Raw genomic sequence first — 16,322 nt, 5'->3', positions numbered from 1 at the left:
TTGTAGCTACACGCCTCCACCAGACTCCTGGGTTGGTAGAGGGAGGGCTCTAGAATGGGGCTGGGTGCTGATTCCCTTTGCCCGGTTCAGGGCTTTTATCTGCTCGGGTAGATGTAGAATAAATACTACGATAATAGCATTTATTGAGTGCGTGGGTTTTAGGTGTCGTGGTTCTGTTCCCGTCATTTCTAGGACAGCCCTGTATGATGGATGGCGTCTTAACTATTCTATAGATCAGAATAGCGAGGTTTAGAGAGGTAGTGATTGCCCAGGAATCATATGGGTAGAAGGACTGTGTGAAGGAAAAACTGAAATTTATCTTACAAGCATCTACTTTACAATAAGTTGAGCTAGGTTATTTGGACCCAACCTTCCTGTTAAAAATGCTGGGTGGGATATTTTTTTTTATAACTTAAAATGTGTATGAAACCAGAAGAAATAGTTCATACTGAGAACCTACATCTTAGATAACAGTCCAAGTTCGAAAGATAACAGGGCAGAAGGGGAGGAGGGGTGCGCAAGAACTTGAAGAAATTGTAACAGCACCGAGATACTGGTGAATGGTTTGTTCATATGCTAATCGTGTGTGAGCTCTGGAATGTTCTCTCTAAGCTGAGCCATCCACTGCACTTAACAACCATTATCTTCTATCTCTGGGTGGGAGGTGGAGTCTAGGACTGAGTGGGAAGGGCTAGAATCAGAGTTAAGTTTAAAAGGGAAGTTTCCCTTGCAGCCTTCCTTCCCTGCGCAAGGATACTTTTCACTGACTTTCATGGTGAGACTTGATACTTCCTGAGGACTGCCGTACTCGTATGCTTCTGGTTTTCTATGAATATTGCCTCTTTCTTCTTGCTTAGTATTCAGTAAAACGTTTTTTGAAGAGGCCAGCCTGTTGTGCCTGTGCACTTGGGCTGGAGGACTGCTCGGCACAGCTCACCCTTCCCCATCGCAGCTTTCCCTTTCAGTCTAAAATCTCAGACTCTTGAGTGTCAGAGATTTGGGGTTTTTGCTGGTTTGTTTTGCTTTGCGTTTAAATCTGGGAGTATCCGCCGAGGCTCCTTCCAGATCTCAAGAGTCTAGCAATGTGGAGTGCCTTTGGGCTTGATATATTTTACTTATTTGTACTGTCATGCACATTTTCAGATGAAGAAATGGAGGTATAGAATTCTGATCCTCGAGGTGCTCATTTAGAGATAGAAGAATGAAACTCCTTTTTGAAGGTGTAGGAGCATTTTCTTTCTAGATTCATTAGGGTGGATAGTGGTGATTTTTGGCAATAACCTGATAGTGTGTCTTATGCTCGATTCCTAGTGCCTAGTATAATGCCTGGCATATAGTAGGCACTAAGTAAATAGCTTATAGTTGTGCTTGGCCCTCCGGTTGGCATTGATTGAAATGAAATAGATCAAGTTCTTAGAAGCGGAGAGAATCATGCTCTGGTTATTTTCCTAGGAACACAGACAGACCTATGGGAATACTCGGGAGCCTCTCTTGGAGAACCTGACTAGCGAGTATGACTTGGATCTTTTCCGAAGAGCACAAGCCCGGGCTTCAGAGGATTTGGTGAGTATGAAAACCTTCCAGCTGCGGACCATTTGTGAAGGGCATGTGGGCCTGCCAAGAAAAAAGATCAGCAATCAGTTGGCTGGGAATTAAACGTACTTTGCTGCTTGAATCTCTGTCCCCTTCCCCCAGCCCTCCTGCTTCAAGGTGATCCACCCCATTCATATTTAAAATTAATTACCCCTCCTCCCTTCCCTTTCCTTTCCCTGTTGGGTTTTCTCTCTCCCTCTCACCTTCCGGAAGGACCAGTCCAGGTATGTGGTGGTATTGAGGTATTGACAATAGGCGCGCCTCTGTCCCTTGGTTGGGTAATTTGCAATTGAGAGCCTGCAGACTAGGTGAGGAGCCACTCTGTTCTCTTAACCCCCTCCAGGAACTTGGCTTAGCTGAGTGGCCTCAGCCCTTCCAGTCTAGCTCTAAAAGACTTAAAAGAGCAGCAAAGAGGAATAAAGCAAAAGGCTGTAGCAGATATTTTAGAAAATTCAGCTTCGATCTAGCCGAGTTTTGTATACGAAACTGGTTTTCTGTTCTGATCTTTAATGACAGTTTCCCACTTACTTTTGATGCCCTAGGCAGAATTCGCAAAACTTTGCTTTAAAAAAAATTGTGGTACCTCTGATTTAACAGATGAAATGTGTTGAGGGAAGCTTAGCTGAAAACGTGAACATCCTGTTAACCGCCCCCTTTTTTTTTTAATTATTTCAAATATTTCATTTACAAATCTCAAATAGACTTGTTGGGAACTTGGAAGAGGCAGGGTTTGATAGCTGCCCTGAACTGGGCTGGGCTGCTAGGCTGTGGCTGGCTTTCTCTAGTCTGCTCCAGAACGGTCCCCAGGTTAGTCTGTTTCACCGCCCTGCACCTGGTTATGCTTAAAGATTCTCCTAGCCACTAAGTGGAGGTAGATCCCCAAAAGTATTTTCTACTTTTTAAAAAAAAAAATTTCTTTTAATGTTTATTTTTGAGAGAGAGAGAGAGAGACAGTGCTGCAAGAGGGGGAGGAACAGAGAGAGGGGGACACAGAATCAGAAGCAGATTCCGGGCTCTGAGCCATCAGCACAGAGCCTGCTGCGGGGCTCGAACTCACAAACTGCGAGCTTGCGACCTGAGCTGAAGTCGGACGGTCAACCAACTGAGCCACCCAGGCGCCGCAGTATTTTCTACTTTATCTTGAGTTTAGATTACAGCATGAAAGCACCCGTCCATGTTTCAGAAATGTTTTCTCAGGGACCTATATTGAAAAGATGGCCCCTTATACCTGTGGGTTTCTGTCCCCGTGATCCGTAAGCTTTAGAAGCAGATCACAGAGCACATTCCAGGTACTCATTTTGGTTTCATTTGAGAAGGGTCCTGTAAGGAGGGTGGGAGGCACATTTGCCTTCTTGGTAGATTGCTTTAAAATTTGGTTTGGCACACGCTGATGAGAAACAAAGTTTTACCAATGACTTGTTCTGAGATTCAAGAGACCAGGCCTAGATCATGGTAGGGAGCAGAGAGAAACCACTTGCTGTCTGTGGAGCGAGACCTGTGCCCCAGGCAGTGGACCGGGAGTTTTCTAGAAGCCTTCCCGATTATCCGTGCCCCAGTAGGCAGCCCTCCATAGTGCAGGTTTCTCCTGAGTTAGAAGCCAGTTCTGTTTTGCTCACAGCCTAGCATGGTGGCGTGTGTATAAATTAACTCCGGGCTTTTTAAAAACAAAGGTGAGCAATTCTCCTCTTCTGACTGTTTGGTTTCTTCTCCACACCAGGAGAAGTTAAGGCTGCAAGGCCAGATCACAGAGGGGAGCAACATGATTAAAACAATTGCTTTTGGTCGTTATGAGCTCGACACTTGGTACCATTCTCCCTATCCTGAAGAGTACGCACGCCTGGGACGTCTGTACATGTGCGAATTCTGTTTAAAATACATGAAGAGCCAAACGATCCTCCGCCGACACATGGTGAGTTGTCTGGGCCTGGGTTCCGCGATCGTGCTGGTGATGACCTGGGGAGCTCTAGATGCTGGTGTCCCTCTGGATAATGGATGACCTTTATCCATGCATTTCTTGGTGGCCCCTAGCAGTGCGCTAAAGGCATAGGACATTGAAAGTCACATTTCAGGGTTGGGGGATTCAGCCCTGTGACCAGGCTCGTGTGCAGTGTGGCACCTGTGAAACAGCTGCTGTTCCTTACCCATGTCCTGTCATACATGCTGCCTGCTCCTTTCCGTTCCTCCCTGGGGTATGAATTCCCTCTGCCTGCAGTGTTTGTGTGTCTCAAACTAGGTGAAAACAAATGGACTTCATTAGAGCAAGGACAGTGTTGACGCCCCCTTCATATCCCTAGCAACCAGCGTGGGCAGTAAATGCCCAGTAAATGGGCGTTGAATGAATGCTCATTTAAAGGAGGCAAATTATGAATTTACAATATGGGTCCTTTGGTGCCTTCTCAAGTTTAGTGCTTTCTGGTTCCTGAACATCGTCCTTATGAAAATAGGAATAAAGCTGTGACACTCACTTTGTTGCTTACTAGATAGTTTGTAGCTTGAAACTGTTTTTCCCTAGTTGTGGAGTGAAGACTCTTGTCTAAGAGCCAGGGAATTTCTGGGAGCAGAGATGGGGAAAGACTGGAGCCTTCTGGGCAGGGAACCTTCCTTTCCCTGTTTCTGCAGTCACGGCGTATTTGGCTCTAAGACCTTTTGGGGTGTCCTTTCTTCTGGCCCCTTCCCCGTTATTTTCCGGGATTTCCATATTTTGAGCATCTACAGCCCAGGGTGTCTGTCCTTGCGCTCTTCTCCCCAGCTGGGTTGGGCGATAGCTACATTTTTGTGCTCCCGTCGCTGAGCACAGGTCTGTAGAGCTGTGGCCCAGAACCGCCCCACGAGGTCAGCCATCCAGACCCCTGCACGCTTGGGGTAGAGAGGGACTGCCGGAGGGATGGGCAGGGCTGGTGGGGACACGAGGGGGGGGACACCCCCAGGGCGTGGTACCAGAAGGACGAGTCTCCAACCGTGGTGGACCACGAGGACAAGCTAAAATGCCATGTTGCTGCGTGGAAGCAAGGCTGGTATATTTATTGGCGTGAACTCCTTCCCGTTTAAGTCTTTCTTCCTTTTTGTTTCTGGTTATTGAGTGGCACTAACCAAAGAAGTAGCCGAAAAGGGCAGGAAATAGTAGTAGACAGGGTAAACAAAGGGTTTGGACAAACCTGAAGGTCAAGGAAACATTTTGTATATTCGAGGACCTACTGCAGTAAGTGAGGTACAGGAATGGAATTTCAGGAAGTGAAAACCTGTTTTCGCCCATACCTCTTCTGGTTCCCGTTGCTTTAGGGGTAATCGCTGACTCGGGCCTTCTGTGGCCATTTGGCCAAGAGTTAGGCTTCTGTTTCTAAACAAATAATCTTTGCATTCATTGGGCTGTTGGAAAGAGCCAGCATGAGGATAGAGGCGGATATGGGAACAGACTGGGTGGAGCTTTCTTGACGTAATTCCAGTTACGAACTGGACCTACATGTGACATGGGGCATGATTCTTGAGTTGACCAAGAGTCACAATAAAACTTAGTAGAAAATGTTCCACGTACATACACTTCTTAAATGATATTTTAAAATGTATTTACTTAGGGGCGTCTGGGTGGCTCAGTCGGTTGGGCGGCTGACTTCATCTCAGGTCATGATCTCACGGTTTGTGGGTTTGGGCCCTGCATTAGGCTCTGTGCTGACAGCTCAGAGCCTGGAGCCTGTTTCAGTCAGATTCTGTGTCTCCCTCTCTCTCTGGCCTTCCCCTGCTCACGCTCTCTCTCCTCTCTCAGAAATAAATGAAACATTTTTTAAAAATTAAAAAATAATTTAAAAAAATAAATAAAATGTATTTACGTAAAACTTTGCAAAAGAATTCGCCTGTGTGCAGCAATGACTGAAGCTTCATTGAATCTGGGAGTAGGGGCACCTAGGGGGCTCAGTCCATTAAGTGACCCAACTCTGGCTCAGGTTGTGATCTCACAGTTTGGGAGTTCGATCGAGCCCTGCGTCGGGCTCTGTGCTGACGGCTCAGAGCCTGGAGCCTGCTTCGGGTTCTGTGTCTCCCTCCCTCTCTGCCCCTTCCCTGCTTGTGCTCTCTCTGTCTCTCAAAAATAAACTGTAAGGAAAAAAATTTTAAATGTGTTAGACACTGAAGCTGAGGAAAGGAGGTATCTTGTGCCCCCTTGTGGCCAGGTGCCCATGTAACCCCCCCCAGTTTCTTGTTGCCTAATTTTTTTTTTAAAGCTGCAGAAAAGACTTGCCCCTATTCCTTATGTAACAAAGGGCACACTTTTGGTGGGGGTAGTTTTTATTATTACAGGCCTCTCTTATCTGAAAAAAAGAAGGCTAATGGCTAGGCGGTAACAAAGTTTACTGGTAAAGGTGAACGTCAAAGTATTCCTGCCCTTAGCAACTCTAAGCTGCTGGAAATAAGCTGCTTAAGAATTTCCTGTTGGCACACAGTGTTTTATAATAAGTGAGGGTATTTTTTAAATTTATTTATCTGTTTTTTACATAGTAGATGTTTTTAATCTCCGGGGTTGAAACGAGGCCAGGATACGATCTAGAAAACTTGTTCTAAACTGCTATAAAAATACTGTAAGCAGGTTGCTATGATTTTAGAAGCTTTTAATTGTTTCCCTGAAACAGAAACCCTCTCTCTCCTGCAGTACCTTCTCCAGTGTGTCCAGCTGTCTGTCTGTCTGTCTGTCTGTCATATCAGCTAACTGAATCTGACCTGTGATTCATTTGTCCTTTTGAGTAGTAGTCTAGTTGGGGAAGGTTTGTGTCCCTGATGTGCATTCCATTCTCCTGCAGGCTAAATGTGTGTGGAAACACCCGCCCGGCGATGAAATCTACCGCAAAGGCCCCATCTCCGTTTTCGAAGTGGATGGCAAGAAAAACAAGGTAAGCGAACCGTGGCAGGAAGAGCAGTGGCGGCAGAATGGACCCCCACGCTTCCGACGGCGTTTGCTCTCCATCTCACCTCATGAGGAAGAGAAAGCTCCACTCTTGACCAGACTACACTCTCTGTCTCAACAGCCATGATCGCATCTGTAATTTTTAGGCCTTGATCTGGTAGGTTTAGGCATTCCTGGCCCACACGTGAATCCTCTTTCTCTGCTTCCAGATCTACTGCCAAAACCTTTGCCTGCTGGCCAAGCTTTTTCTGGACCACAAGACGCTGTATTACGACGTGGAGCCCTTCCTGTTCTATGTCATGACCGAGGCGGACAACACCGGTTGCCACCTGATTGGATACTTTTCCAAGGTCAGCGGGATCTGGGGGTTAAGCGAATGGCCAGCACAGGGTGAATGATGTTGCCCTGTGGGGACGCATATCACTGACAGGAAGGGGCGGGGCGCTCGGAAATCCGTGTGTCAAAGGTTGTTTAATGAAAATGTGCGATTCTTTTATTAAAAGCTCTGGTTTATTCATTTCTGGACTTGCGGGTTGGAGCTGCCTATTAATTATTGGCCAAGGCCCTGCCTGCTAATAACCCGTAAGCCCACATTCTGTAGTCAGGCCAACCCTCCTGGCTTTGCCCTCTGTTATTAGCCGAGAACCAGGAATCTGTTGCTCTTGCCTGGCTTTCTAGCTGGCCTTTTTCTTGATAACACCCCTGTGCCTTTGAAGACTGAAGGGCAGATTTTGCTTGTGACTTTTTAATACAAACTTTATTGAAGTGTCATTCTTATACCATACAGATCACTCATTCAGAGTGCATACTTGAGGGGTATTTGGTGGGTTAGGCAGCAACGACACAGACCCTGGCATTTCATTACCCTGGCAAGAAACCCCTAAGCAACATTCTTCGTTCCCACACAACCCCTCCCAGCCCCTTGTTTCTAGAAGTTTGCCTCTCGTGAACATCTTACATAAGTGGAATCCTACAGTATTTGATTTGCTGTTGACCAGCCCCTTCCAAACTGGGGGCTTACTGTTTGGGGTCTCCCTCCTTTCCAGCGGGCAGCCCCCTTTTAAAAACATAACACCCATGGAGTGCTGCCCCAGACCAACTCAGCAGTCAAAGCCTCAAACCTCCTTGCCTTGCGCTGTGACTGTAAAGAACTCTGAGTCCGCCCCCTGAGCAGGAGACTGGCCTGGAGCTAGGGGACCCCTGGGATGAGTGGCTTTGGCCCCGACAGGTGTGGACGGAGCAGCTGTGAGCCTGACAGCCACGCCCCAGGACTGGTTAGCCAGATATTTTTGCAAGCGCCTAATTTTGAATTTATGGGACTGCAGACGCCTTTGGTTCCAAGCCCTCATGACCTACTTTCATCTGTTTGCTCTTGATTTCAGGAAAAGAACTCGTTCCTCAACTACAACGTGTCCTGTATCCTTACCATGCCTCAGTACATGCGACAGGGTTATGGCAAGATGCTCATCGATTTCAGTAAGTGAATCTGCTAAGGCCCGCACTCGACAGTGGGCCCGGGCCACGGGACTATTGTCATCTCTGTGCCCCGTGGTCTCTAGTTCCTGGCAGGCATGTAGCAAGTGAGTGAACGTGTGGAGAACATCCGAGCACTTTCCGGTGAGCCTGGTACACACTGACCCTTCGTTGTATGAATCCGGAGTTGGTCCCTGACAGTAGGAGACGGAGGGGCTAGGAAAGTCAGCTTTGCGGGATTATCCCCATTGGAGACTTAGGAACAGCACCTACATGCCTCAGGCTTCACGTCTGTTCCTGGATTGGGGGTTTCAGTTTTGTAAGGCCTTGTCTGGAGGCGGTCCATATACCCGGTAGAGGCTTCGGGCCTCATTAATTGTGTGTTCTGTATTTGGAATTTATTTTTAACCCCCGAACCAATACTCTTGGCACTTGCAGATTGCACACGCGTGCACAGCAGCAAAAAGTAAGGTGCCGCATTTTCTCGGCTGCAAACAGCCAGCTGCCTCGTTTTCAGCGTTCGTAACGTAAACAGATGTTCATCTCCTGGTCCGTTAATGCCACATTTTTCATATTTTTGTGCTGTTTTGTTGCTGATTTCTCTGTCTCTCTCCTAGAAATAAATAAAACATTAAAAAAATAAACATTTCTAAAAAATGTTAACGTTTATTTTATTTATTTTTTTTAAGGTTTTATTTATTTCTAGGAGAGAGACAGAGAGAGACAGCGTGAGCAGGGGAGGGTCAGAGAGAGAGGGAGTCACAGACTGAAACAGGCTCCAGGCTCTGAGCTGGCAGTCAGCATAGAGCCCGACGCGGGGCTCGAACCCACGAACTGTGAGATCATGACCTAAGCGAAAGTCGGCTTAACCAACTAAGCCACCCAGGTGCCCCTAATAATAATAATAATAATGTTTATTTTCGAGAGAGCATAAATGGAGGAGGGGCAGAGAGAGAGGGAGACACAGAATGTGAAGCAGGCTCCAGGCTCTGAGCTGTCAGCACAGAGCCTGACGCGGGGCTCGAACCCACAGATCGCAAGATCATGACCGGAGCCGAAGTTGGCCGCTCAACTGACTGGCCATCCAGGCGCCCCTGTGGGTGCTATTAAGTGGCCCCTAAGTGGAGTTCGGAAATGCCATCGAGAAAGGCTGAGGTGTGCCTCACAGAAGAAATAAATGCCTGTGTTAGACAGGCTTCGCTCAGGCATAGGTTGTGGCGCCGATGGCTGGGAGCTGGATGCTAACAAGTCGAAGACAGGGTTATATAATGGTGGGTTGATGAAAACACAACCAAAGGCTCATAGGACCTGAAACCCTGCATTTCCCCCTGGGAGCGGTGGTGCAGTATTCGCCGCACTTCAGAGAACGTTCAACTCCTGTATATGAGGAGAGTCCACTGTATTTTATTCAGAGTTCGCTGTCCTACAATATATTTTAGTCACAATTAGAATTCTTAGAGTTAGCCTTCCAGCATTTCCGTGTTTCAACCACCTGGGAAGGGAGGCAGTGAGGAAGCAGCACGGCCTGGGCCGGGGCGGCGGGGGGAGGAGTCTCTCTGTGACTCTGAACAGGTAACAGGTAACTATTTATAAAACAGCATAAACATGTTTTTCTGGAAAATTCCAGCCATGCATAAAAGTAGAATAGTTGCATAATAAAACCCCCTGTAATGAGAGATTAGCATTTTATGACCAATCTTGTCTTACCTTTATTTCTACCCTCAATTAACCTTGTCATCTCTAACAGAGAAGGTCTATTTCAGATTTAAAAAAAAAACCAAACCTCCCTAAACTTAATTACCCTAAGTTACGGTATTCAGATTTCCTTAATTTTCCGATTTTGTTCCTTTAAAAAAGCACATGTAATTATTTTTACCCTGCTCCAAATAGAATTGATACGTTGGGATTGATAGATGTGACTTGTCAGTCACTTGTAGTCGGAAAGTTCCCAGTCCCATCTGCCTCTTGTTTTTCTTTGCTGTTTACTTGGCGAAAGCAGGTGAGTTTCTCGCTAAGGTTTCTCAGTGGATTTTATGGACTGCGTCCCCGTAATGAGATTAGGATACTGAGATAATAATCTGTTTTTAAAAAAATGTTTTTTAATGTTTTATTTATTTCTGAGAGAGAGAGACAGCGTGAGCAGGGGAGGGTCAGAGAGAGAGAGACACAGAGTCTGAAACAGGCTCCAGGCTCTGAGCTGTCAGCACAGAGCCCGACGTGGGGCTTCAACCCACGAACTGCGAGATCATGACTTGAGCCGAAGTCAGATGCTTAACTGACTGAGCCACCCAGGCGCACTGGTTTTTTTTGTTTTTTTTTTTTTTTAAAGATCTTTTTTTTAAAGATCTCCAGGGACACCTGGGTGGCTCAGTCGGTTGAGCGCCTGACTTGGGCTCAGGTCATGATCTCACGGTTCGTCGGTTCAAGCCCCACGTCGGGCTCTCTGCTGACAGCTAGCTCAGAGCCTGGAGCCTGGATTCTGTGTCTCCCTCTCTCTCTGGCCCTCCCCTGCTCACAGTGTCTCTTTCTGTCTCTCTCAGAAATAAATAAAACCCTAAAAAAAATTTTAGAATAAAATTTAAAGGTCTCCAAGCTAAAATGAGAAACGATGTAACGAAATGGCTTCCCAACTCTGCCCCACCACCCTGTTCCCAACACACAACTACAGATACCATTGTTAAATGATTCTACATATGAAACCTTATAGAGTTTTCTTCAGGTTTCGTCCAAGGAAATGTAAACACCGCATTCTTCCCTCTGGTGTATCCCAGGGCAGCGTCCTGTGCAGCAGCCGCCATGTATTTCATCAGATGTCTGAATCCTAACGGACTGCAGAGCAGATGGCATTAGGCCTGCCCTGTCGGCATGGTGCCCTTTACTATTCCGGTGAAGTACAGTGTCTGTGTTCGGTTCCCCGGCAGGTTACCTGCTTTCCAAAGTGGAAGAAAAGGTTGGCTCCCCGGAACGTCCCCTCTCTGACCTGGGGCTCATAAGCTATCGCAGTTACTGGAAAGAAGTGCTTCTCCGTTACCTGCATAATTTCCAAGGCAAAGAGATCTCTATCAAAGGTTGGTTTTGACCCTTGGAGAGACGGTTGGTACCCAAGATGTTAATGCTGCTGAATATTTTGGCTTTTCCACTTGGTTCTGCTCTGCTTGTAACCTGCAAAGAGAATGCCTCATTCTGTGTTTCACCTGCGTAGGAGAATAGAAGGCCCACTGCCTGTGGGGCACTGTGGAGATCCTCACTAAAGAGGCCTCAGGGTCCCAGAGCATTTGGCCCCTTGGGAATGGTTATAGGATTTGGTTTCACAAACCTGGGGTTGTTAACAAAAGGCAAGAAAGAAGACCCCTCCCCCCCCCCCTTTTTTTTAATGAAGTCTTTTGGCACACACGGGAGCTAAGACTTCCCTGTATATTTACGTAAGGCTGGAAGAATTTAATCAGGACTGTCTTAGACTTTGATTTCTGTAGAGGCCGGAGTGATTTCTTGCTGTACTATGCCTCTTCTGTAGTTAGGATTGGTCAAATGAATGTAGGCTTTTCCTGAACAGGTTGGGTTGANGGGGGGGGGGGCAAGGGAGCTGGGTTGGGTGGCTGAGTTTGGGGGGGCTTGGGTCTGCATTTTGGTCAGGTTCTTAGTATTGCTTCTATTTCAGAAATTAGCCAGGAGACAGCTGTGAATCCTGTGGACATTGTCAGCACTCTGCAGGCCCTTCAGATGCTCAAGTACTGGAAAGGAAAACACCTAGTTTTAAAGAGACAGGTAAAGTTTTTCTTTGCTGCTGGCCCATTGCTGAATGCCTCTTAAGGCTTCACATGGCCAATTGGGGCCTTAACACCCAAAACGCAACCCTATCTTTTCTTTTTTAAAATGTTTACTATTTTTGAGAGAGAGAGTGTGAGAGGAGGAAGGGCAGAGAGAGAGGGAGACACAGAATCCAAAGCAGGCTCCGCTGTCTGAGCTTTCAGCACAGAGCCCAGCGTGGGGCTCGAACCCATGAACTGCGAGATCATGAGCTGAGCCAAAGTCAGACGCTTAACTGACTGAGTCACCCAGGCGCCCCCAGCCTTCTCTTCTCAATGGAGTGGGCTTACATGCACCTTTTACTGGGTCTCCTTTTTTTCCTCTCTGCACTGCACTGATGCCTATTTCTCTGCACTGATGCCTGTTAAGCTTGTCTCCCATCTTACCCTTCTCAGAAGCTTCGGGTAAGCTCCTGTCTCAAATTTGGAGGGCCCAAGTAAGGCAGATCAGTTAAGCAGTTTTGTGTCACCCAGCGCGTGGGTCATTGGATGGTTTTCTTTGCTTGGAAAAAATTGCCCATCTGTAGCGGGGAGCCTTCCTAGACTGCAGGGCTCGTGGAAGTGCTTTTAAATTCCTTTAACAAATGCCACGTCAGGCCATGGCCCACCTGTAATCCATTTTAGTTGACTCCTGTGTGATAAGGGAAGACGCATAATGATTTTCAGTTCTTACCGAGGACACAGTAGGAAGAAATGGATCCTGTAGCAAAGCGTTTTGTAAATCAAGATATTTTGACACCTCTTTCGTACCCTAGCGTATCATTAAACTTCTGGCGATTCCTCCTTGACTGACTGACATTTTGGAATGTTAACGTGTATAAGGACATTTTCGGTGAATGCATGTAATATGTTTTCCCGTCATTCTCTCCCCCCACCAGGACCTGATCGACGAGTGGATAGCCAAAGAGGCCAAAAGATCCAACTCCAATAAAACCATGGATCCAAGCTGTTTAAAATGGACCCCTCCCAAGGGCACTTAAAGTGACCTGTTACTCTGAGCCAGCGAACCCCAGCAGTAGGAATCCATACCCTAGGGATCTGTCTGTCATTTCTGTTGCTCTCGTGATTGGCAAGTACAGTATCCTCTGGGAAGGCCCCCCCCCCCCCCCCCCCAGGACTGTCCTGGCTCCGAGCCCCGCGTGCACTGCAGACGCTGGTTCTGAGGAACTGCTGTTTCGGCCTCAGTGAGGTTGCCCGGATGGGATCTCCCGTAGACGTGAGCGCAGATCCCCCGTAGCACTGACCCAAGGTGTTGTGTTCGGTACTGTACCTGTCCAGTCACTGGTTCTCGTGCCCTCCCGCCCCGTGAGGCTGTGTGGTGTCTTCTGAACTTTGTAATAGTGCTTCTCGCCACCCAGTCACCAGACTTCCAGATAATGGTGGCCGCCGCCATGACCTTTCCAGTTACTCCTTCCGCGTGGGGTTTGTTTTTGTTTTTGTTTTCCCTTTTTCTTGGAAGAGCAGGGAAGAGGTGACACTTGTGAGTGTGCGCGAGCCGAGAGGGGTCCGATCCCTTTGGACTTTATCTCACCTGGCATTTTGCCCGCCCTTTTTATCCAGGGGCCTGTTTTTGATCAGCTTCCAGCTGATCGGGCACAAGTGTGTTTTTTTTGACGCTCCCAGGGATTCATCTTGGTAACAGCCCGAGATTTATGTGAATGAAATGGAGAGAAGGACTGTGAGGCGGTGGTTCTGTCCTTCCGAGTTTGCGGGCAGGGCCGAGTCCGGGTGGAAGGAACCGAGTACTTCTCGTACTTCTCGTGGCCTCCCAGGCCTCAGTGTTTGCCCCTCACACGGCTCCCCGCCCCGTGTCACTTACATCTGCAGGTGCCAAACGCTGTCTGGTTCTCATTTTCCCTGCCGGACGCTGCCTGGGTCATCAGGCTNAGAACTCCTCCATCTCCTTTTTGGGATCTGCCACCATCCCCCGCCCCCCAGCCTCTGGTCTCCTATTTTTGGTTTCAAGCAAGGGAAGAGATGGTCCCTCTAATTTCCCTCCAGCCCATTATAACCTGCTATCTTGGGGCAGCTTTTGATGTAGGACGTGCCACCCTCCCCACCGCGGTCTCCCCCGGCACCACTGTCCCCGTGCGGAGCCCTCCCCCAGCCCCGACTCCGGTCATTCGTGCCTTTCTCCTGTCCTCTCTGTACACTGCTTACACTCACTGTGGCCCGGGGGCAGTCGTTCTGCGCATGTTCGTGGCAGCTCCCTGCCAGTTTCAGTTCACTGTTTATTCAAAAGCAACTTCACTGGGGGTTTTCTTAAGGGGTAAAGGCCTTTTACCGAAGCTGACCCTTCCCCACACGTGGTAGAATGTGCTGTTCTGTATCTACTCCTCAATAAAGCATGTTCTCTGCTCAAGGCTGTCGCACGCAGGGGCTCTTCTTTACGTCTGGAAAGGGTGCAGACGGCCGGCCGCTTGTGGTGATTGCACTTGGGGTTTGTCTGCCCCAGCAGCAAGCTGACTGTTGAGGGATGTGGTTTGTGGCTGCGGAATTATGTTTTTTCTCCAATACAGGCTATCTATAGAGGGGGTGATTGCTACAAACTCTTCTAAGCGCAGTGAATTCTCTGCCTCACTCGGTTGCGGCTAATAGGCATGCATAGCAGTGACTGCTCACTGTTCATTTTTTGTTTTTTGTTGTTTTTTTTTTTTTAAGTTTGCTGTATGCCCACCACGGGGCTCGAACTCCTAAACCCAAGATCAAGAGTCACATGCTCTACCAACTGAGCCAGCCAGGCGCCCCAGTATTATTTATTAAGTTCATCTTCCTGTGATTTCAAGGGCCAAGGAACCAGCAGGAAGTTAGGATGGCTGGGGTACAATGGATACTTGGGGTGGAGTGGGGACAGATTGATCCCCCCTCCTCTCCAAGCTCCTTTGTTAATAATGAGCATTGTCCCCTCCAGTCATTGACTCCCAGATTGGGAGGGTTTCTGAAAGGCGCCGCATCGCCCTAGAGCACGTACCCTGCGCAGGGAAGGAAGGCCGGCTGGCGCAGCTGAGCATCTGACTCCTCTGAGTTTGACTCAGGTCATGATCCTAGTTTCGTTCTGGTGCCCAGCCTCCTCTGTCGCAGCACAGAGCCTGCTTGGGATGGATTCTCTCTCATTCTTGGGCCCTCCCCCTCTTGTTCACTCTTTCAAAGTAATTAAGTTCTTAAAAAAAAGGGGGGGCCTTCTTAAACCCTTAGAATGATGTATGCCCATATCTCCCTATTTTAGACATTCGTATCAAAGAAAATTCTGCTCACTCATATTTTGAAAACATTCGAGTGGGTAACTGGGCCAGGAGCCTGGAATGCTGAGGCCCGTGCACTGGACGTTTTTGTGTGCACCGACTCCGCCACTGGGCACCGAGCGTGCCTTACCGAAGAGCAGAAGGAAGGTTTCTCGGTCTTCAACCCCTCACTCAACCCCTCACGGGTATGGGAACAGTGTTCACCTCCCGGGCGGTTTTGTGTAGAACTGTCCCCTCTGGCTCTTCCTACCTGCACACAAACAACTCAGCTGCATGGGCTCTTTCAGTAGCGGAACAAGTCCATATTAACTCCTGGATCCAGCTCCTGAAACCCTCAATGGAAACACCTCCCCTATTTCCAGAGGGAGAAGGGAGCCCTGGCGTGTGCCGGTTGCTTCCCAAGTGAGTGGCCCTGCTGCGGGCCTTCCCACTGCCTCCGCCTCCCCTCGGCCCACGAGGTAACGTTCACACCGCCTCCGGGGGGCGGGGGGGGAGACCTGGAGCCCAAGGCGACAGTAAGCAATGAAGGCAGCACGCTCACTTTGGTCTGTCCAGCTTCAGAACCTGCACCCCCCACCCCCCGCCACCATTTACATTCTCCGCTATTTTGGTTCCATAATGAACGTCATTCTCCCCTTTTTAGTTAGATTTCCTCACTTCAGCCACAGGCACCCATGCTTCTAGCGATTTCCACTGCCCAAAAAAACATGGAAACTTTGAGATGAAAGCAAGGACTTCAGTTGATCCTATACGCAGCAGCTAGGGGCCAGAGCCCTGAACCCAGAAGCGGAAGCCAGGCCCTGTTCAGGTGTCCATTTGAGCTGTTCAGGAAGCATCGTCCCTTCCTGAGGTTTCCTTCCCTCCTCACACCTCTGTCTCTTCCTCATGGGAAAACTGGAGCTCAGAATTCTTGCTGCCGGATTATAGAAACCAAGCCCTGATCCTCCGGGTCCAGACCCGTTAGCAACACTGTCATGTTAGTCTGCTTTCTCACAAGGGTCTAGGAAGTCAAGTAATTTTTAACAATATGGCTTCCCCTTTGACTGTTGGCTTGTTTCTTGTCCCTGCAATTCTGGGCAGATTACCTGCCCCGGGTTAGGGATGGCCTCGCACGGAGCTGATGCGAAGGCAGTTGATGCAGGTGAAGGTCAGGGCTACCTACGAAAGGCCAGTAGGAAAATAGACCACAGCTTACAGTACACATTGCTCCTGGAATATTGAATGGAATGAAAAGCATCTTAGAGGTATTTGTAGCTTCAAGGGGAGTTCCGAACCTTCCTGCGTTTTCATCTGAAGAGCCACCAGTCAGCCCAATGG

The 16,322-nt window shown here is 48.3% G+C and overlaps 1 protein-coding gene across 3 annotated transcripts in view; it reads left to right on the top strand.

The window, feature by feature from the left end:
• KAT7 (lysine acetyltransferase 7) overlaps positions 1-13,643 on the top strand; it is a 32,656-nt gene extending 19,013 nt beyond the window's left edge. For all 3 annotated transcript variants that reach the window (XM_077776793.1, XM_077776791.1, XM_077776792.1), the window contains 8 exons: positions 1,453-1,563; positions 3,311-3,502; positions 6,381-6,470; positions 6,694-6,834; positions 7,867-7,960; positions 10,879-11,025; positions 11,616-11,722; positions 12,642-13,643. In XM_077776793.1, coding sequence (XP_077632919.1) covers positions 1,453-1,563; positions 3,311-3,502; positions 6,381-6,470; positions 6,694-6,834; positions 7,867-7,960; positions 10,879-11,025; positions 11,616-11,722; positions 12,642-12,743 — 984 coding nt within the window. In that variant the 3' untranslated portion in view covers positions 12,744-13,643. The remainder of the gene's footprint in view (positions 1-1,452; positions 1,564-3,310; positions 3,503-6,380; positions 6,471-6,693; positions 6,835-7,866; positions 7,961-10,878; positions 11,026-11,615; positions 11,723-12,641) is intronic.
• Positions 13,644-16,322: the final 2,679 nt, after the last annotated feature.

Source organism: Crocuta crocuta, unplaced genomic scaffold (genome assembly GCF_008692635.1).
Source record: "Crocuta crocuta isolate KB4526 unplaced genomic scaffold, BGI_CrCroc_1.0 scaffold352, whole genome shotgun sequence".
In the NCBI taxonomy this organism is placed as follows: domain Eukaryota; kingdom Metazoa; phylum Chordata; class Mammalia; order Carnivora; family Hyaenidae; genus Crocuta; species Crocuta crocuta.
Note: the sequence above shows the minus strand (reverse complement) of the source record. Positions and strands in the feature narration are given on the sequence as shown.